This window comes from Mytilus galloprovincialis, chromosome 14, assembly GCF_965363235.1.
Source record: "Mytilus galloprovincialis chromosome 14, xbMytGall1.hap1.1, whole genome shotgun sequence".
NCBI classification, from domain to species: domain Eukaryota; kingdom Metazoa; phylum Mollusca; class Bivalvia; order Mytilida; family Mytilidae; genus Mytilus; species Mytilus galloprovincialis.
Window position 1 is genome coordinate 56,480,345 of NC_134851.1, and position 23,892 is coordinate 56,504,236.

A 23,892-nucleotide genomic window follows, 5' to 3' on the forward strand; every position below is an offset into this window, starting at 1 on the left:
AACACTCATCAGAGACACACGAATCAAAATTAAAAAAAATGCCAATATGGACTTGATGAAGTACAAAATTGAAGAGCATCAAGGACCAACATTCCATCAAGGTGGTTGCCAAATAATCTAAAGTAATCTGTACTTCATAACGGATGCCTTAAAAACATTAAATTACAGTGAATTCTGGCTAAACCGAATCCCGTATAAACCGTATAAACCAAACATGTTCTTAAGCACCATCGTATCAAATTGTATGCGTTGTGAACCTGATAATACTGAACATCAGCCAAAACCGAACACAATCTTAAGTCCCGAAGAGGTTCGGTTTAAACAGGTTTCACTATAATATTTTTTTTATATAATTAGGTTGAAGATAATGTGTGTTACATGACAAAGGGTCATGGCTATTTCTTGGAAGATGGTGGCGAAAAGAGAACGATATTAAATGGGAACTTAGGCCTTGGGCAGGAACAAGGAAAACTTATTAAAGCTGATAAGTAAATATCTTAAAAGTCTCATAAATGCATTTATCTTGCAACAACAACTTTGGTAGTTTTTAAGTATGTGAATTACCTCTTTAAAAAGAAAAAAAATCTTCAATTATCCTACGAATATAAGGTAAAATCACAAAAGTACTATACTCCGATTAAAATTCAAAACGGAAAGTCCCTTATCAAATGGAAAATCAAAAGCTCGAATACACCAGACGCATGGATAATAAATGTCATATTCCTGACTTGGTGCAGGTATTTTGTTATGTAGAACACGGTGGATTAATCCTGGTTTTATAGCTAGATAAACCTCACACTTGTATGACAGTCGCATCAAATTTCACTGTATTAACAACCATGTGTGAACAAAACAAACAGACATAATACTAGTAGGTAAAAATGACAAAATAGGGGTACAACAGTCAATATTGTGTAATAATCTTAATCACTATTAAGACAAACTAATATGTAACAAAGAAGCACATAAAGGCATATAAACAAAGCACATTAGCAAAAATAGAAGACAATGATTTAATATTAAATCGTCTATTATTCAAGAACAAGCTATGCGTATTTTTAAAATAGAAAATGTTGGTGATATTGGACAAAATGTTTTACCCAGTACCATACAGGAAAAAAAAACAATAAGTCACAACATCATTTTACTTTTGTTCACAGATCACCAACTACCTTCTGGATTACAAATCCTCTGAGTAACGTCACAAACAACGTAGCAGCAGGTGGAGAGGTAAAGATTTACTTAATTAACACTGTAGTTTAGATTATATTCAACATTCAGTTTTCAACATTGAAAATATTTTCTTAAACATTTTCAAAAAAGTTTTTCAACATTGTCGTCGCCTCGAGTGTTGGAGGTCGAAGGTGTGAACCCTGATAAGGTCAAACCAAAGACTTTGTAATTGGTGTTTGCTGTATTTTCGCTAATTACGTTGTGTTTAGGAGGTGAATCAAAGAATGGTCTTCTCAGCGTCAGAAAAAAATATGTCTGGGTTGGATGACAGGATTGATACATTGTGAATTAGCACGTTACAAATGTGGCTAAGTGTGTCGATGTTGTACAAGACAGGTTTTATATTCATATCACATTACCATGGTGTCGTCGTGAATATGCATTTGATTTGCCACCTTCCCAACCATTTATATACATATAAATAATTCTTATTTTATATAGGGACGAGGATATTGGTTTACATATCCACGAATTCCAACAGGACCTTCAGCTGATAAAGGATACATGTTAAAAGATGAAGCAAGACACACAGTTATTTCTGAATTCAACAACAATGTTGCCCATTCAAATAAAAAGGTAGGTATGGAAAATCTTTTCAATACGATTATTCATGACGAAAGGACAATCATGGTATCGATTAGCTATTACAGTTTTCTCTTTTGTTGAAACAACTTCAATAATTACAAATAACTAATAGCTAAGGTAGCATTTGCTGATACTAGTAAGTTAAACTGAACCACGTACCTAGTTATCAAAATCCATCATATAACTCCTGATGGTTACAAAAAAAGAGTAGAATAACAAAATTACCGAACTACAAGGAAAATTTAAAACGAAAAGTCCCTTATCAAATGGCAAAATCAAAAGCTCAAACACATCAAACGAACGGACTATAACTGTCATATACCAAACTTTATAAAGGTATTTCCTTATGCAGAAAATGGTGAATTAAACCTGGTTTTATACATGTTATAGCTAGCTAAACCTCTCACTTGTATGAAATTCAGATGTGCAGCATTGGTATGCTAATCAATACAGAGCAGCTCAATTCGTTAATGTTTTTCTAATGTTAAACGTATTTAAGTTCATTAAATTATTGGTTTGCATTTAAAATCCATAAGAAAATATAAGATGTATTTATTGGACCCAAGATTCAATAGAACTTGTGTCCCGCATACGATTGTCAAGCAGATGAACCTTTAATTGACTGAATAAAATTAGTATTTTTTTCCGATGGATGTATTGTGTGTCTGTTGATACTTAAACTTTGTCTAAACAAGTTCCAGGTACCAAAATGCTGTTATAATTTAAAGTTAAACCTTTTGACCTTTGCAGTCATGAAATATGTTCCCAAAAGGCCTATGAATAAGCTTTTAAAATTCGCTTAGAAGATTGAATATTCCTTAATAACAGCAAAAAAAGTGTTAAAAATTACATACGTCTCAAACGCTTGTCTGGATTCACCTGCAAATGTATTGCCTAAAGTCATATATTTGAAAGCCAAGGATTTATAAGAATCAAAAACGCTGAAGAGCTATGTCATAAAAAAAAGACATACAAATATCCAAATTCATCTAAGATCAACTGAACATGAGGGAGTTGAAACCTTAGTTTCTAATAACATCAAAATTGATCAACCGACAATTTAAGAAAGATTAATTTCAAATTTCTTTACCTGTATAAGCAAATGCATGATCTAGTTAATGTGTTTTCTATATTATTAATACATTTTATTATATAATATCTACAAAGAGTCATTTAAAGAATTGAACTTGATCTGATTACTAATACCTCATTTAGATTTATCAAAATTATAGTTCAAAACTTTCAAATATGTGAGGGCCTATTGAGGTATGGCATTGCCATTTATTCAGATGCTTTATAAACTGTCATAAGTTTATTTGTGGTTGCTACACTAATTCCAGCATGGATTTTTCCTTGACAACGAATTTCATCCCGACGGAAGTGCGACAGGATATAACAGATACAGACCCAAGGAAGATCCCATAATGCACCTGAAATATAAGAATTCTACTGATAAACCATCAATTATAAACAGAATGACAGGTAAAACAATTTATAGATATGATATATATACAGGTCTAAATTGGAAACAACGTTGTACGTATGACTGTGTTGGATACATTTTTTTATGCATGTGTATGCAAAACAAATTTCTTTGTAGAAGGGTCTTATTACAACACAAACAACATTTCCCAAAAGATAAAAAAAGTGAAAAAGTATGTTTTAACAAATGCCTTTGACTAGCAGGTCGAACAACTGATGTTCTCAAACTCTGCTGACTGCCAGTTGGGATTGCCAAATAAACGGATCACCAGATGTAACAAAATGGATGGTATTATTCATTTATTACAAAACAAAAACAATACACTTGTGGAAATATGGTATACCGCAAACATGAGGTGTAAAAGTTTTCACCTTATCCGGATTTCGACAATAAATTTCTCTTTATTGTTGTTCGGAATCGAAACGGTATTTGGAAGACCATACAATTTGCCTCAATATTCACATATATAGTTAACATGTTCGTTTTTTTAAATTATAAAATAACTTTAAATTACGTGGAAACTTTGATAGAAGAGTATCTCGTGTGAATTGATATGGCCCAAAAAATGTGAGGTTTCAACAATTATCATTGTTAGGTACTTTTACTTGTTGTGTAAGCTTATTTTTTTAGGGGAAACAATTTTGACGAATTTTTAGTTTACTTCAGTTTACTAAAACCCTGATACAACGGATTTGGAACAATTTTCTAAACTATTTTTTTCAATAGTTTTAATTTATTCAACTAGTGATGCAGATTTTACTATTTTTAGATTCTTCAGATGTTTTTGGCTGTATAACTTACATCTCCTTTTGGTATATTGATGCTTTATAACTTTGTACTTTATTTAGCCTTTTAAAATTATTTCATTCTTACGTTCTTTTAAGACGAAACACCTTTTATGGTACAATTATTAGGTCCTGGTATCTATGATGAATTTATTTTGTTCATTTTTTTATTATCATTTGATACGTTTATGAATTTACACGGTATAACAAAAATATATGTATTGTGATTATATACATTTTCATCCTTTTAAGGCTACAAAAACAGTCCTAGAAACGCATGGATTAGAGGAGGAATGTTCAAAATAGTCCATGCATCGTAAGTTCAATATCTGCTTAACATTAAGGAACACCTGACATCATACCCGGTTTTTGGTTGGGCTCAAATTGATCAGTGTTTAGAGTCTTAAGTTGTGTTTTGTTCACTGAATTTAGTTTTTGTTTCCATGGAGATGTCAATTCAATTTCAACTTATGAGTATCTTTCAGATATCTTTTTCAAAAATGAATATTTTAAGACATTTCATACTTGGAAATATTCCTTTAAAGTCTTTATTTGAAGAGTTTAGTAACAAGTGATCAATCGAATACCTACACACATGAGGGATGCACTTACTTGTTAATATCAACTGTTAAACATGTCTCTTCCTCTTTTGTATAAGCTGTTGATTTCAAATATTTTGGTCACGAGCATCACTGAAGAGACATGTATTGTCGAAATGCGCATCTGGTGCAAGAAAATTGGTACCGTTAATTTGATTCCTTATAGGATTCCTGAAGGTATACCAGAAGTTGGATTTTGTTTGATATTTGTCATTGTTGTCATTTGTTGCAATTGAATTAGTACGCTATGATGATTTGTTATATTTTTGTGATGCTTTCATTCGCTTTATAATCTTCTCTTTAGGATAAAAGTAAAACAAACGACAATAGTCTATTTTTATATTACAACCTATTGACTCTGGATTATATAATTTCGTCAGGTTACCTAATATGTGGTTAAACATCCTGGTACTTGGTCAAGTAAGAGCAACCAAAAGAAGTAGAATCAAAAATAAAATATGTGTACTTTTGTGGGGAAATTGACTTTTTCCGATTATTTTGTCTGATATTGAAAACTTGAAACATTTTATTTCCTCTAATTGAAGGCAACCGCTTTTCGAAATTGATGAATTGATCGATAAAAAAGAAAACACATCATATATTACAGGAGAACGACGACACAACAGAAACACTAAAACTCAACACACACTGAAACGAACTGTTATGCGTTTACTTTTCTACATTGACTAGAGGTTTAGGGGTAGGGTTCAGATCTCATAAACATGTTTAAACCCGCCACATTTTTGCGCCTGTTCCAAGTCAGGAGCCTCTGGCCTTTGTTAGTCTTGTATTATTTTTACTTTTAGTTTCTTGTGTACAATTTGGAGTTTAGTATTGCGTTCATTATCACTGAACTAGTATATATGTTAAGGGGCCAGCTGAAGGACGCCTCCGGGTGCGGGAATTTCTCGCTGCATTGAAGACCTGTTGGTGTCCTTCTGCTGTTGTCTATTCTATGGTTGGGTTGTTGTCTCTTTGAAACATTCCACATTTCCATTCTCAATTTTATAATATAACAATGGCCATTTTCTTGACTTGGTACAGGTCATTTTAAGAACAAGCAGGACAGAGCCTATAATAGAACATTACGACAAGCGAATAGTTACTAAAGATACCAGGCCTATAATTCAAATCTAACACAACATACCGATTAAAAGTTAAAATTGACTTGGTTGACCGAGTACCAGGATGTCCTACCAGAGAGAAGGAAACCTGTCGAAAACTTCCGGAGTCAAAAGTCGGCAATATGAAAATAGTCTATTAATTTTGTTCACATGTGAGGCCTAGAAGCAACAGTCAGTTCTGTTTTTGTTTTCTTTATTCTATCAGTCATCTTTTAAATATAGTCTCATTTCTACGAAATCGTATTACAACAAATATTTTTGACTTACTATGATAAAATTTAATATATATAATACATTCTTCATTTTTACAGGTTATCAGACAGCGCCGAGTTACTAAATATAGTGAAGTAAGTTTTACATGAAAGCTTACATATGAATGCACACACATAATCACACCCTAACACTTATAATACTAGTAATAGCTTCGTTTTAAATTTTGGGTGAGAATTGGATTAATTATTGTTTCAATTTTATTTAAATCATTACTACATGTATTTAAAAGTTTTAAATTTAATAGTTTGATCTGGAGCATTACTGAGAGACGTTTATTATTTTATTGTCGACCTGCGCATTCAAAGCAGAACAAATGATACGGTCAATGTGAATTGCCTCCATTTATAAGTTGGGATAACTATTCTGTTACTATAAATGGAATAACTATGACACGATTCTGTTGAAAGGAATTTTATGCATCACGTTAGTGAATATTATCTTGATTGAAATTTGCAGTTTTTAATCTCATCTGTGGTCAATTATAACTAATACTTATCTTATACTACATCGTATGATTTTATATATGATATTTTTAGAGAGAATTCCGCCTTGCAGTTCATTGACCAGAGTGTATTTATAGGAGATTCTCCTAATTTAGGAGAGCCAGCAAAAGTTAACGGACAACCCGTATCAATTGGAAGATCATTCCCGTTGGTTTCAAATATGTAAGAAATAAGATTTATTGATTACGCTCTGACATATAAATGTGTAACATGAGGTCAAAGTATAATACAATTGAATGACGAAATCATATCTTCAATGTCAATACCCATTAATCAAACTGGTTCCTTGAAAACTATTCTAATTAAAACCTATAAAGAAAAGACACAAGAACGCTGATACGATGGAAAAAATTAATCTTAAATCTACGAAATGATGACAGAAAAGCTAATCCATTCTTTTCGAAAGTTTTGGATCTCATTCTCATAAACTTCTTACTTTATTTGCCCTTTTAAAACATTATGATTAGAGCGCGACATTGAAGAGTCTTTTGTAGACGAATCATAAGGTTCGATAATTGCTAAAGATGCAAATTAATTCTGAAAACGCATCTTGTGAATTACAATTGTCATAGTTTATGTAACTAGAAAATCGGTTAATTGTTTTCTGCGGGAGGACTATAAGTCCAAGGGGAAATTTGCCATCCTAATAAATTGTATTGTACTGTATTTCGGTATCAAATTTAACTCATTTAGTTTATTGAATATTGTAATATATTGTTGGAAAATGTTTTCAATTTGGAAATGCATTTCCGATTCAATTTTATGCCCCACCTACGATAGTAGAGGGGCATTATGTTTTCTGGTCTGTGGGTCCGTTTGTCCGTCTGTTTGTTCGTCCGTCTGTTCGTTCGTTTGTCCCGCTTTAGGTTAAAGTTTTTGGTCAAGGTAGTTTTTGATGAAGTTGAAGTCCAATCAACTTGAGACTTAGTACAAATGTTCCCTATGACATGATATTTTTAATTTTAATGCCAAATTAGACTTTTTACTCCAATTTCACGGTCCACTGAACATAGAAAATGATAGTTCGAGTGGGGCATCCGTGTACTTGGGACACATTCTTGTTTTTAGATGGGCCTCGAGCATCTCTGAATAGAGATAATATTTTAAAAGAAAATGTTGCTGTTAAGTTGTTGACCATATGACAAACATCCATACATGATGTGTGTGACATCTTAACATCAACAATTAATAATAAAAGAAATGAAAATACGGTTAAATATTCGATTAAAGAATGATAACGGTAAACTGGAGAGTCGTGGTGCAGACACGACTCATACTGTGACCATATATATCACGTGGAAATTAAAGTGTGAAAAATCACAACAAAAATACAGAACTTCAATGTATATCCGAAAAGCCAAAGTCTATACCAAACTGACAAAATCAAATGTGTTACGGAAAATAGGCTTTGCTCATTGTTGAAGGCCGTACGGTGACCAATTGTTGTTAATGTCTGTGTCATTTTGGTCTTTTGTGGATAGTTGTCTCATTGGCAATCATACCACATATTCTTTTTTATATGTCATAGTAATGAATTGGCACAGGAATTAATTTTTCTTTGAAACAGATGTATACCAGTCGGAAAAAAAGTATTCGAGTTACAGATTAACATTAACCAATTTTCAATAGCTATCAACGTTTTCAAGTATCCGTAAAGGGAACAAATCCCTAGTTTTAATAAACTGAATCTTTACCTGATAAGGAAATGAATTGTCATCTATAAACAGTTGATGCAAACAAGAGTACAAAACATGTATATAATAAATATATTAAAGTACGTTCAAACACGCCTATTCAATACATGTAAGTTAGAAACACAACATGTTCTACTTAATAAATGATTCCAAAATCAAATTGTTTTTTTAGAATAAGTGGCATAATAAACACTGAATTTTATTATACCCCACGCAATGAAGTTGAAGAGGGTATAACATTTATGACCCGTCCGTCTGTTCATCCGCCATTCCTGTTCTTGTCTGGTCATCGCAACTCCTCTCAAACCACACAACAAAATATTTTTGAAACCTTTTAAGACAATAAAGACATACTATTTAGATGTACATATCGACAGGAAATTATGATTCAACTTTTTTCTAGGAGTTACAACTTATTTGCTTCAATATACTACTGCAACAGTTTGTCATCGCAACTCCTCTGACATTCACAACATAATTTTATGAAACCTTGGGTTATAAGGACATACTATGTAGATGTGCATATCCACAGGAAATTATAATTCAATTTGTTTTCTTACAATTATTTTATTTGTCCAGTGACAATTTGGGGATGTTGGGTATGTGAACGTGCTCACTAAGTTTTTTTTTAATTGGCATTCTGAAACGGAATTTTAAATCCGATGTATATATAAGAATATACTTTTAGGTTATCTTTGTGACTTAATTGAACATAAACGGTTGAACGTTTCATTTCACGAAATTTTATAATCTTTAGAAAAGGACATGTTTTGATATATAAATTAGTATTCTTAAATGAACTTTCAAGTTAGAAAGTTTCAATTCAAGAAATTTAATGAACTGTTGTCATGTGTTGAAAAGGGTGACCGGTTTACATATTCACAAAAATTACTTAATTATCAGCATAACAATGTTAAATCAGCGAATTTCCGGAAGCAAATTTTTGTTCTTCCCTTGCCGGGATTCGAAATCATGTTATGTCTATGTATTACAGTGTAGGGTGATATTTAGACGAATTATGTATACATAATGTGTTTTCAGCCTTGTATTACAATCACTGATAATCTGATGGATAAAATATGTCGTAGAGGTGTCACTTGTTCAGACTTACTTATAATAACATAATTTCTGTGATTGCATCCTACATTTATTTGTAAGATCCTTTTGCTTAGATAATTTAGCTGATCTGTAAAATTTCCATCTTCATGCCTTATTTATCATATACTGTGTTACGCCTCTAGATGAAACTGACTAGGAAAGGTAACACCCGGCCACCGAAAGCTTTCTTTTTGTTGCGCCTAGGTGATCAAGTGCGCTAGCGCGTCGGACATAGTGCAAAGCGATATGGTGCCACGATATCGCAGAAGCATGATTTCGAATCCCGTCCAGGGAAAAACAAAAAATAGTTGGGTTGATATTTAGACGAACTTTGTATATATGTATTACATATTATAATTGATAAATTTATATACTGATATTGTTCATTTAATTTTTAAGGATGAAAAGTTTCAATCCAAGAAATGCAATTGCCTTGAGAAGAGGGCCTATTTATGTGACAGATGTGTTCTTCGATGGTTTTGCTGATAACGAATATTACCAAATGGGAGCCATTGGTTGGGATAAACTGCATAGACAATCACCTTTCCACAGTATTACTAATGCACAATTTGGTTTTTCTGATGTAAGTTTTATTCGTTTAAAACGGCGAGAAAAGGCTGATTCGGACTTTTACCTTAAATTTGGATAGGTATTATCAGGTCTTAAATCGAAATAAAAGAAATATCGAATTTTCTTAAATTTTGATAAATCGCTGAATATTGAATCTAATATAATGTAGGAATTTGCTGAAATGTTTATATTAGTGAGGATAGAGAAATATAATTAAAACGTTTAGCTGACTTTACAGAGTTATCTCCCTGTAGTGTTAGGTACCACCTTAAGATAGAGGAATATCAGACAAACGGTTATAAAATGTTATTTAGAAAACAAAATGCACTCAATCAATACCATGTGTTTTTGTATAAATAATACGTTTTATGCGTTTCCATCAGTTTTAGTTTGTAACCCGGATTTGTTTTTTTTTTCTCAATCGATTTATGAATTTCGAACGGCAGTATACTACTGTTGCCTTTATTTAAAGATGATTTTACGGAATTCGTATCAGATTATCATTGGTTTCATTCATAGCTACCTTTCGATACAAATGTTTTTTTCTACCACAGCCTAGTGAAGGAAACAGAGTTCGAGATATTCGTCAGGATGAAACGGAGCGAACTGGTGACGATATCCGAACATTCAGGGATATGGATAACTCGGTAACGGACCTATCAGCCGACTCTGCTGTTACAGTTCTAAGTCCTGAAGCCTTTCACATGACAGAAGATTGTAAGATTAGATCAAATTGGAACTTTGGATACTGCGAACATGCTTTTGGTAAAGTAAGTAGTTTGTAAAGATTATCGGGGTTTCTACACATTGATATCGTAAAAGATCAGCCGCGAGCCACAATGTGAACCTTTTTGGCGAGTGAGCGTAGCGAACGAGCTAAAAAGTTTCACATTGTGTCGAGCGGCTAATATTTTACGATATCTATACGTAGAAAATCCGATTATCTGTTTATCGTTCTATTAATGGTCTTTTTTCCTCTCCCTAAGACAGTTTTACGCTTGACGAAACCAAGCTTGATAAACACTTTTATCATCAGTATAGCATTATTAACTATAAAAACATTAATTATAAAAAAGACAATGAAGATATGATGATTTGAATTTGATCCACCATTTGTGGCGTTTTTAAAACACCAGACTCATTACATGTGCTTGAATATAAAAAAGTTAAAGCATATAAGAAGTTAAAGAGAGTCAAAAGAAAAAAAATGCAAAAGAAAATGTATCATAAATATATATTGCAATATCCTAAATGTAAATGTAAAATAAGAAAAAAAAAGGACAAGTACATGATTTAACAAGGAAGCTTCCATTTGATTTTTTTTGCGGGATGGGGTCGAGGATTTTAATTGTCAAATCTGTCCTGCCTTATTAATTGTTAATCGATTCGGTCCTACCTTTTTATTAGTTTATCCTGACCATATTTTACATAAATTGTCTTGCTGTCTTTTTTGTTTGGCCAAGTTGCTCATCCTGTCTTCTTTTTTTGTTTGAAACTCCTGTCCTACCGTTTTTTTTCAAATTTGATCATAGTAACAAACTACAACCACGAAATTCCAAGCTTCCTACATGGAATAGGTACATTAATTATGTGGTTGAATTGCACATGTTTGGAGTCGCATACCAACCCCTTGCATGGGAAATTGGTACAATGACACAACACAAGAACAAACTATTCAAATCAATATACGAAAAAAGAAAAACAAATACGAGAAACGGAAATGAACAATAATCACTGAAGTATAGTTTCGTGAATTAAGAAAGGAATCTGCTGTTCAGTGGTTGTCATTTGTTGGTGTGGTACATAAGTGTCTCGTGTCTTTAATAGAAAGCTAGAATAGACTGTTGATTTGCCTGTTTTAGTTGTTTACACTTGTTATTTTGAGGCACTTATAATAGCTTGCACTTCGGTTTGAGCCAAGGCTCCGTGTTGAAGGCCGTACTTTGACCTAAAATTGTATACTTTTTACGCATTATATTTTGGGTGCAGAGCTGTTTCATTGGCACTCGTACCACAACTTCTTATTTCACCATATAGAAAATCAAATATTTGTACAATAAATCCACCAAATAATACAATAATCAGTAGTATTTGTTCGAATTTCCATTATCAATCAGACCTTGAGAATCAACTTTGAGAAACTACGATATTCCTTAGTATGAAATATCAAATTGTAATAACTTATTGTCGCATTTAAAATATCTGGAAGAAAACCAAGTTTCTATTTACGGTAGCTAAATATTGGTTCACCTTGATAGACCGACAAAACAAATAAAGTGACGATTTACATTCTTGAATATACCGGGTATTACCAGAATGTTTTAAATTCTGTTATGGAAAACTGTGAAAATCTCCAAAATGCAAATTATTGTTTATTTCAGTTAGCTATACAATACTCCTCAGAAAACGTTTTAACGATGACAAGGGACGATGATTATGAGTCAGCCCGAGTAGATGCGGATTCATCCGAAGATGCCAGCTTTCTTGTCATTACAGGAGACAGTTACAGTTATTCTATGTTTTTTGAAGAAGAAGTTCCAAAAAATATTAATATAAAAATGGTAGGATTGTCAAAGTAAGTTTCTAAAGAAATTAAAAAAATTGTCAGATTGAAACCTTATATTATAAGAAAAGCAGGTAAAAATCAATCTGATTGTCAAAAAAGGTTCTGAAGAAATTGTTTTAAATATTATTGGATTGTCAAAGTAAGTTTGCACTGGTCGTCATGCAAACAACAATGGATGAATTAATCACAATGTATTCCGAAAATTATCGGATTTCAAAGCAAGTTTTACTACATAAGATAGTAATGTATTTAGATTCTTTGTGCCTTTATAAACTTTTTTATTATATATTCAATTATTGTGTATGTTTTATAAACTATTATTATTATTATTATTATTATTACTATATAACAATTCTGTCGGCTTTTCCTCGTGCATGACATATAACTCGTAAAAGTAACTCGATATGTTTTCTCTCACTGAATATATGTTGTATTTTCACTTGATAGAATCCTTCAAAAGGTAGTATAGGATGTAATTAGAGTGTTAAATTGACATCGTCAGTCAAATTAGCATTAGTGAAAAAAATAAGCCTAACATATTACTAACGTGTTTCTCGTTTCTCGTTTCTCGTTTTTATATAGACTAGACCGTTGGTTTCCCCGTTTGAATGGTTTTACACCAGTAGTTTTTGGGACCCTTTGTAGCTTGTTGTTCGGTGTGAGTCAAGGCTCCGTGTTGAAGGCCGTACATTGACCTATAATGATTTACTTTTATAAACTGTTACTTGAATGGGGAGTTGTCTCATTGGCACTCATACCACATCTCCCTATATCTACTAACAGATTAATAGGTTAAGGAACTCCTTTTTGATATTTTTTTTAAATGGCGGGAAAAGGCTAAATCTGACTTTTACTTTATATTTAGAATCATCATTATTTTGGTCTCAAATCATAAGAAAAGAAATCTAAAATCAGCCGAAATTTTGGTAAATGACCTTTCATGAGTTATTGCAGTCTAATATGAACAAAGTGGGTGTTATGTGACAAAATATTTTACCCAATATTCTAGGAAAAACCCTAAGGAGATTCATTCATTTGACAAAAAAATCATATACCTAAGTAAATTCTTAATAAAAACTAAAGAACTAAGTGTGAATACACCAAACAATAAGCAAGCCAATGGAAAAGATAATCAAAAGGCATCAATTTTATTTTTCATTAATAGACAGAAGTCTACACCATACGTTATCAGTCTGCTTAAAGACCTTTTAATGTCCTTCTGGGTCCAACTTTGTATATAATAAATGTATTTTCTCATGATTTGTCTTACTTTCAGATCACAAGGTGTACGACTTGGAGTGTGTATCCCATCTGATGCTACTTTTAAAGTTACTGGAGGAAGGGTGAAATGGGCAGCTGTAGATTCGTTAAGCGAAGTTGTTGCGATTGGAGACTATTTTTACGATTCCGATACTGGGTTTGTGTTGTTAAGATTATTACATTATTCTATAGTCTGAAATGTCAATTTATTTTTCCATGATTTCTTAATAGCCAACATTAATAGTTCACATGTTTTAAAATCATACCACATCAAACAAATCCTTCTAGAAATGAAACGACTGGTTCAAAACCCCATTGCTTTCTATTCTATTATAAAAACAAAACGTTCGAATTTCATGCGTCCGAAATTCTGCAGTTTCAAGATTTAATTGGTACTTTGTTTTAAAGTTCAATAAAAGTGTCAGTTATTTTATATCAAACAATAACTTATCCTGACTTGTGCAGACCAGTACCGATTATCAGGTTGTCTGCATGTTGATATCGTAAAATATCAGCTGCGAGACATAATATGAAGCTTTTTGTCGAGTAAGCGCAGCGAACGAGATCAAAAAGCCTTCATATTATGTCGAGCAGCTGATATTTTACAATATTAATATGCCGATAACCTGATAATCGATTTATCAGCCTGTATTTGCGTCTTTTAGAAGTATTGTCTTACTTTCACCAGCAACCGGAAGTTGGCTTTATAAGTTCGGGTCAAACTTATCAACGTCGGCTCAAACATTATGACGTCGCTGATATATCTGGGTCAAAGTTATTAAGGCCAGGTCAACGTATTTGACGTCAAAAAGCCGTGATATGGAGTTTTCTTAAGAGCTAAGCAGATTGATATAGATAGTTGGACGACCGATAAATCAACATATCTTTAATTGCATATTAGAGCACACACCAGTGCAAGTTTGATATTTTTATTTCAAAGATAAGAAAAACTAAACAACATGACAAATGTGCCCTCTAATTATTATTTCATGTTATTTTTATTTCAATTACAAAGAAACTTTTAACAAGGGCTTTACTGTGATCACAAGTATCTTAGCTTTTCATTACATACCAAAATTACCTAAATGTGGTACTTAGTAAATGTAACAACTCTGCTTAGAAACTATTTTGATTAAAAAACTACTTTACCGTATGTTTAATGTCTGACCGGCCCCAAAATATGTGGTTTAAATCCTCCAACAAAATGCAAAAAAAGGTAAAATGAAAAAAATAATTCTAAATGGAAAGTCCCTTAATCGAATGGCAAAATCTAAACCTCAAACACATCAAACGAATGGATAACATATGTCATATTCCTGACTTGGTACAGTCATTTCTTAGGTAGTACATAGTGGATTGCAAAAATCACATCAAGTTGATCTATCAAGTTGAAATGTAGAAATTTATTTACGAATTTAAAATTTAGTGCTGGTTGACCGGCAATCCATGGAACTCGATGGAAGAATTACTAACAAAGTTTCTTCGTTAATAAATTACCTTTTTTAAAATTTAGGATCCAAGTCTCTCAGGCAAGTTGACTTCAATTTGGTTATTTTTTATGTACAATATGGGCAAGTTGAAAGTAAGACCTCGACCCCGCTTTGGACACACCATATTCATAAAACATCAATATTAACGTACAATAAGATAAGTAAGGTCTTACGATGTGATTTTTGTATACTTTTTCAAAATGTATATCTGTGTTGAATTTATGATTTTTTTTCGTAAATAGGTACCTTGCCTTATTTCTAGCTGACGTGAACGATTTTGAGCCTGGGGAATTCGGTCAGTGTGTTGGAGAGGGTGAAATGTGTAAAAGAGTAATGATAAAAATTGAAAAGGGCGATTTAACCGAGTCTGACTGTTTAAGTGCTGTTCATGAAAAATTCAACCTTTCATCAGATTCTGATGTGGTAAGTTTATTATTCAAATTGAAGGAGACACTTACTATCAAAATCATGTTGTTCAATTTGACCCAAATTTTCATAATTGATTTACAACATAATGTATAAGAATTATCTAATTTATCAATCAGATAATTTACCTTTGTTTAAATTTTAATGGTTCATTCTTTTCTTTTAAAAACAGAACACGCATAAATCATCCTCTCTAAGGGGTTAGATTGGAGTTCACGTGAATACGGATCCAATGTGGGCCAGTTATTCAGTTGCAAGTGAATAATTCATCATCGATGTATTTTAGCTTATTTTGACAAAATTGATGAATACTGGCTGCTAAAAGCGAATAATTATTTCACAATTTCACTTTTATAAATTATTGATCCAAGCAAAATCATATTTTTTTTTATATATATCTCGTAGCTAGTTTAGTTTCCATTAAAGGGTAACCAAAAAAGCGTGATTTTTGTCGAGCCTGCAACTTTTGTTGCAGAAAGCTCGACATAGGGATAGTGATCCGGCGGCTACGGCGGTGGCGGCGGCGGCGGCGGCGTTAGCTCACTTCTTAAAAGCTTTATATTTTAGAAGGTGGAAGACCTGGATGCTTTTTTCTTTGTATATAGATGCTTCATGTTACGAAGTTTCCGTCAGTCACATGTCCAATGTCCTTGACCTCATTTTCATGGTTCAGTGACCACTTGAAAAAAAAGTTCAAATTTTTTGTAATGTTGAATTCTCTCTTATTATAAGTAATAGGATAAATATATTTGATATGTGCGTACCTTGCAAGGTCCTCATGTCTGTCAGACAGTTTTCACTTGACCTCGACCTCATTTCATGGATCGGTGAACAAGGTTAAGTTTTGGTGGTCAAGTCCATATCTCAGATACTATAAACAATAGGGCTAGTATATTCGGTGTATTAAAGGACTGTAAGGTGTACATGTCCAACTGGCAGGTGTCATCTGACCTTGACCTCATTTTCATGGTTCAGTGGTTATAGCTAAATTTTTGTGTTTTGGTCTATTTTTCTCATACTATATGCAATAGGTCTACTATATTTGTTGTATGGAATGATTGTAAGGTGTACATGTCTAGCGGGCAAATGTTATGTGACCTTGACCTCATTTTCATTGTTCAGTGGTCAAAGTTAAGTGTTTGAGTTTCGGTCTTTTTATCTAATACTGTATGCCATAGGTCAACTATATTTGGTGTATGGAAATATTTTATGATCTTTATGTCAGTTGCGCAAGTTTTATTTGACCGTGACCTCATTTTCACGGTTCATTGCACAGTGTTAAATTTTTGTGTTTTGGTCTATTTTTCTTAAACTATAAGTAATGGGTCAACTATATATGTTGTATAGAAGCATTGTTAGCTGTACATGTCTGTCTGGCATGGTTCATCTGACCTTCACCTCATTTTCAAGGTTCATTGGTCTTTGTTTAGTTATCTTGGTTAATGTTAAGTTTACGTAACAGTTGTAATAAAGCTTAGCTTTATACTTAGGACTATCAACATAATATCAATGATAAGTAGGCGAGACATTTTAGCGTGTGCACTCTTGTTTTTATCAAAAGGCTTTATCTGTGTTTTATGAGACCAGAGATATCAGTTGTACTGCACTAGATGAGCATTTGGACAATTGATGTATCTTTATTATTGGTAAAGGCCAAATGTTTAAGAGTCCTAATACAAGCAAGACATATATTTGTGCATCATAGTTTTGCTATGTTGATTGTTTTCGTATGGTAACAAACGCGTTACGTAAATATCTTATTATAACTTGATCGTTATTTTACAGATTTTCGCAGATGTAAATAAATACTAGTACTATTTTTATCGAACAATGCCTAGAACATTAGTTGTTAGTGTTTATGATATATCAGCATAATGTTCACTTAACAGAAATAATATAATTGTTCTCTAGTAGCTTCCGTGCTGATAAATTACCAGCATCTGAATTAAATTATTCCTTGATTGATGCATACTGTGGATTCATTATTATATGTGAGATACCAATTTTCGTGGGTTTTGTTGGAATAGCTTAGCCCGAATTTAAATGTTCAACAAAATACTAATTTCTGTACAGTTGTATTCACACTTTAGACGAACCACGAAATCACATATCCACGAAAATGCAAGTTTTCCGTAATCCATGAAAATTGGTACCCACGAAAATAACCTAATCCACAGAACGTTACGCATTAAATTATATTTTCCGTCTTTCAGAATGTTCAGTCCGATTTCCGAAGAAAACTGACAACACTACTCGAACTACTTAGTGAAAGACGTAGTCACGGAAGCAGACAAAAACGATCTGTTGACACAGCCGGAGAGATAGATACAAGAGAACTTCCTGCTACTGCTAATGAACCACCTGCGGTAAGAAATTCTTTTTTTTATTTAAGAATAATACGAAAAACAAACAGCAGGTTCCGAATTCCAAGATCTCACTATGAATAGGATATTTAGAAGATAAGTCAAATACATTAATGGTTTTCTGTTACAATCTTATTCTATTTTTTTTTTAATCTTTTTTATGCTTGTCTAGCTGATGAAATTTTGTAGAGATATTTCACGTCTAGATATATGTATAATTTGTATCTATCACAGCTGTAATATGAAACGATTTCAATAATTTTAATTACCGCATATTGCAACAGATTTCATTTCTTTAAAATAAGAAGATTTGGTATGAGTTTCAAAGAGACAAATCTCCACCAAAGTCACAAAAAGGCCTTTAACAATTTTTATTCATTTTAATATTACTAAGTTATTTTGAAAAAAAGATTAACTATGGTGTCCTACCAATTGTCATTAGACGACATGCTCTCATGTGAGTCAGTTTCTTTCAAATATAATACTTATTTTTATTTAGACATTTTACATTTCTTTTCAGAACTGGGGAGCAGGTTCAACCAGAGGATAAGAAAAACAGGGTGTCAAATTCTAAATTCTAAATGAATAAAATCATGCAAAAACATATCTGTTTCGTTGTACCAATAAACTGTTTCTATTTATTCACCTAGCCTCTCTTGTCGTTTGGATGACTCTCTATTCCGAAACATTTGCAATATACAATGAAACTTGTCTAAACCGATTATTGCATTAACCAAAACCAAACATGTTCTTTAAACCAGTCATATCAAATGGTGTGCGTTGAGAACCTGACGAAACCTTACATCTGCCAAACCATACAAAATCTAAAGTCTCGAAGAGGTTCGTTTTAGACAAGTTTAAGCCATTGTACTCCACGAAACCTCTTTCTAAATTGTTAACATCAATTTTACCACCAACCAAATTCAGGCTTTAAACTTATTGTGAAACTGCCTATTTCAGAGGTGGCATGATTTAGATGCGGATACTAAAAGAATCCAAAGACCTCTTAGGGCACATACGATCTAAGACTCTTTCATCTTGCAATGGTATTAAACATTTGACTTTTCTACAATTTATACAAGTATTCCCCATTCCAAACTTAAAGAAATATTGAAAGAGTTGGTATTGCTTTGTTTCATAAAAAAGAATTGCCATCGTAGATACAAGGAGGGATAAATACTACTTTGTAAAAGAGGGATGTATGCAGGTGCTGCTGGAATGTTGCTACTTAAAAATTTCACAATTGGATAGCTGAAATCATCTCTTTTGTCGTAAAGTTTTGTTTTCAACCAACCCTCATCGTCAATTTCTAGATGTAAGTCAAGATATGAGGCCGACTTGTATCTGTAGTATTCTTTATATCTAGTTCGATGGGATAGATGCGATCAACATAGTCACCAAATTTTGAATTATTTAGTGAAAGAACATCATCTATACAGCGGAAAGTAGAATTAAAGGATATTGCTAACTTCTTATCTTTCTACCTTAGAAGTTCCTGTGTAAAGAATTACTCTGATTCCAACAAAAATTCTCCGAAACTGACATTATCAAGCCGCTTGATATCTTGATTGACAACATAAATAATTCTTTGGGATGATGAGTTTTTCAACAAACTAGCCGACAATTCCCATGAAAACGAATTATGTCCCTCTTCTTTCCGACTTGATCCTTTAAACTTATGAGGCTGACTTTATACAGGAACTTCTTAGGAAGAAAGAAAAGAAATTTTCAATATGCTTTAACTTTACTTCCCGCTATATAGATAATGTTGTTACTCAATAATTTAACTTTGGTGACAAATGTGAACGCATCTATTCCATCGATCTAGAGATAAACAAAGGCTACAGTAGTATACCACTGTTTGAAATTCTTAAATCGATTGAGAGAAGAAAAAAACCCGGTTTCAAACTAAAACCGAGGGAAACACATTGAATATAAGAGGAAAACAACAAAACAACAGAAATGATCAAGTGCAACAACAACAAAAAAAAAACAACAAAAAACAATGCAACACACACAGACAAACCTATACGAATATCACGAATATGATAGCAATTGCAATTGCCATTTTCCTGAATTGATAAAGGACATTTTAAGAAAAAAAATAGTTGGTTGAACCTAGTTTAATGGGAAGCCAAGCCTAAAAGATAGAACATTTTTAGCCATGGCGTTGTTGGTTTATTTTCGATTTATGAGTTTGACTGTCCCTTTGGTATCTTTTAAGTATGCCTCATATCTTGACTTACATCTAGAAATTGACAATGAGGGTCAGTTAAAAACAAAACATTACGAGCAGCACCTGTATAAGGAGTATATATCTCCTATTTGATACGATCATCTGGGCTTGTATTTCTCATCACGCTTTTCTTGCCAGGATTGCTGCTCACAAGGAACCTTTTAAACCAAGAGTTCCAAATGATTAAGTTGGAATCATTCCTTCGTAAATATTACGGACGCCATCAAGAGTTGATTGACCGTTATGAAATATCCGTTTAATAGATGATATCGGATATGTTCCCTTTTAATAGATGATTTCGGATATGTTCTTTTTTAATGGATGATTTCGGATATATTCCCTATGTCGTTACTACTATCCCGTTCCATTTTCACTAATCTGAACTACCAAACTAGACTCATTACCAGATTTGTAATATCATGAGCAACACGGCGGGTGCCACATGTAGAGTAGGATTTGCTTAACTTTCCGGTGTACCTAATATCACTCCCAGTTTTTGGTGGGGTTTGTATTGCTTAGTCTTTTGTTTGCTATGTTGTGTGATATTTACTATTATTTGTCTGTTTTTTTTTCTTTTTTCCCTAGTAAGTAAGTAAGTAAGTAATTATTTATTATAGTTACATGTGTATCTCAACATATATTTATACAATTTTATACATAGCAATTTGATATTCACACCCGGCTCATTGGACCTATATGTCACTTAAGCAATATTATACCATATCTGAAAACGTAAAAGTTTACAAAATAAAAATACAGAATAAGACGTAAAGTTGATTTTTTCTATGAATGAAAGCTGAATTTACAAATGTTGCAGTTTGAATTTGATAGTATTTCAATAAATGAATAAGTTTTTCGCTATTGTCACTAAAATTTTCTAATGCGGTCATAGGTAGAAATCTTTGTCTAAGTTTGTCATAGCATGGACAGTTTAACATAAAATGTTCACCTTCGACCTCTTTCTTTTCACACACAACACATATTCTGTCTGGAAGCGCTTCGTTACGGAACCTTCCAGTCTTAATGCGTATAGGAAGAATCCCACATCTTAATTTGGAAAGAGCCGATCGTTCTTGTTTAGACAGATTTGATGTGATATACTGTTCTAGTTCATAATTTTCTTTGAAGGTCACAAATATACTGAAACCAAGTTTATTAAAGTTGTCCATAACTTGTGTGCATCATAATCCATTTATATTCTTAAACTCCCACTCGAAAACTTTTTCGTGAGTCTAGTAATGTTAATGATAACGTGAATGAGCAGGGAGGCAACATATACCAAAGGGGTGTTTAAACTATAAGTCGAAAACATACTGACAAAGAAATGGAAAAAAAAGACCTTAAAAGATTAAAAGACAAATAACGATACACATAACACAATAAAGACTGGGCAACGCAAATACAATGAAAAACCAATTCCCCCTGAATTTGTTTCAAAGTTAGGATAAATTCTGAATGGTGTCCTTTGCATTAGTTTTTATTCATACCCGAAAGATGTCACTGGCATTGGTTTTTATTTATGATAAAGTGGTCAATAACTTAAAGCAAAACACAAAAAAAGTGTCTAGCGTCTAGACAAAGAGACAAATTAAGCGACAAGAAAAAACACTTTAAAATATTACAACTAGATTGATATAAAAGATGCATTTTAGTTGATTTGTTAGATTTGCCTGCTTTATATCGAGAATTTATTTTTCTTGTTGCTACTTTTTTTTTTTGGAAACTGAGACGAAAAAATAGAATTATAATTTGCCATTTGATTAAAGTATGATACTTACAATGCAAAATAAGAGAATCGTATCTAAATTGAATGATATCAAAATACATCTGCATATGGCATGTATTTAAACACGTGTAAACAAGAGTAAATTTTTTTGTAGTTTTATCTATCTAATTAGTTAATCCTTTACCTGTTTAGTTGGTTCTTATGTTGTACTGTTAGACCACTGTTCTAGGTTTGGGATTCAGCTAACATGTTTAACTCCGCCACATTCTGTATGCATGTGCCTGGCCCAAGTCAGGAGCCTGACAGTGTTATTGATTGGTTGTCGTTTGTTTATGTGTAACATAATTGTTTTTGGTTCATATTGTGTACATAAATAAGGCCGTTAGTTTTCTCGTTTGATTTGTTTTATAATGTCATATCGCGGCATTTTATAGCTGACTATGCGGTATGGTCGTACGGTGACCTATAGTTGTTAATTTCTGTGTCATTTTGGTCTATTGTGGAGAGTTGTCTCATTGGCAAATTATACAACATCTTCTTTTTTTATATTTATGAAGGACAATGCCTTCGATTGTTACTTTTATGATTACAGTTCCGTAAACATGTTGCTGTATTACATGTATGATACAAAAGCATTGCGTGTTTGGTCTTATCAGTGATTCACAACAGTAAGAAATAACTTTGAATCAGACAGATGTAAAAAGTAAAATCACAAAAATACTGAACTTAGACCACTTGTATTTTTGTCCATCTGATGAGTTAAGCCTTTTTCAACTGATTTTTATAGTTCGTCCTTATGTTGTACTGTTATACCACTGGCCCAGGCTAGGGGGAGGATTGGGATCCCGTTAACATGATATGTTTAACCCCACCACATTATTTATGTAGGTGCCTGTCCCAAGTCAGGAGCCTGTAATTCAGGTGTTGTCGTTTGTTTATGTGTTACATATTTGTTTTTTGTTCATTTATTTTTACATAAATAAGGCCGTTAGTTTTCTCGTTTGAATTGTTTTACATTATCTTATCGGGGCCTTTTAAAGCTCACTATGCGGTATGGGCTTTGCTCATTGTTGAAAGCCGTACGGTGACCTATAGTTGTTAATGTCTGTGTCATTTTGGTCTTTTGTGGATAGTTGTCTCATACCACATCTTCTTTTTTATATTAAAGGAAAATTAATTCGGAAAGTCCATAATCACATGGCAAAATCAAATAATGAAACACTGTCACTTATTTATGGTGGCACCACATCTTCGACTGACTTAAAGTATTCACTTACCGGATCATCTAGGTAAAAAAGTTGTGACATTTTCGTTGCCCAACTTGTTTTTGTTTTGTTTAGTTTGATGATTTCTTTTATCGTCTTTTCTTGGCTGAAACATATCTGTGTATTTATTGACAGTCAACTTTATCTCCAAGACTAACAGGGAATACGAAGTCAGTGCTTATTTATGCGAATAACCATTTAAAAGTTAAAATGCACTAATGCGTTGGTCTGGACTACTAGCTATGTAGTACATTTATCAAAATTAATTTAGCCTTATCATTTGAAAACCTGGGATGTGTAAATGCGTTGAAACTATAAAAAAGTAAGACGAAAAACAGTGTAATGAATTTCAAAAAAGAAACACCTGATTATAACATGTATTATATAAAAAAGGTAGAGTTTAATGTTTTATTTTAAAATCCATATCATAACTAAAAAGTCTTTGCAAAAAGAATATAAGAAAAAAATTAATTTTAATTTTAATTTTGGCCCTCAATGCTTTTCAACTTTGTACTTTATTTGGCCTTTTAAACTTTTTTTGATTCGAGCGTCACTGATGAGTCTTTTGTAGACGAATGTGCGTCTGGCGTAAATACTAAATGTAGTCCTGGTA

At 32.6% G+C, this 23,892-nt stretch overlaps 2 protein-coding genes across 2 annotated transcripts in view; one reads left to right on the top strand and one right to left on the bottom strand.

Annotated features, from left to right (window-relative positions):
• Window positions 1–23,892, bottom strand: part of LOC143059511 (uncharacterized) — a 162,689-nt gene that overhangs the window by 30,415 nt on the left and 108,382 nt on the right. The gene's annotated exons all lie outside the window — the stretch shown is intronic.
• On the top strand, window positions 364–18,697 carry LOC143058199 (cell migration-inducing and hyaluronan-binding protein-like). Its single transcript, XM_076231659.1, has 14 exons — window positions 364–488; window positions 1,161–1,230; window positions 1,675–1,809; window positions 3,159–3,300; window positions 4,339–4,402; window positions 6,121–6,156; window positions 6,619–6,747; window positions 9,777–9,960; window positions 10,502–10,717; window positions 12,329–12,522; window positions 13,790–13,930; window positions 15,506–15,686; window positions 17,903–18,055; window positions 18,573–18,697. Exons 1-14 carry the CDS (start codon window positions 379–381, stop codon window positions 18,600–18,602), a joined length of 1,785 nt encoding a protein of 594 aa, XP_076087774.1. The 5' UTR covers window positions 364–378; the 3' UTR covers window positions 18,603–18,697.

Coding starts and splice junctions, on each gene's coding strand:
- LOC143058199 (XM_076231659.1), top strand. CDS start 379: ATGACAAAGGGTCATGGCTATTTCTTGGAAGATGGTGGCGAAAAGAGA. Junction 3,301..4,338: donor AATTATAAACAGAATGACAG/GTAAAACAATTT, acceptor CATCCTTTTAAG/GCTACAAAAACAGTCCTAGA. Junction 9,961..10,501: donor CACAATTTGGTTTTTCTGAT/GTAAGTTTTATT, acceptor TTTCTACCACAG/CCTAGTGAAGGAAACAGAGT.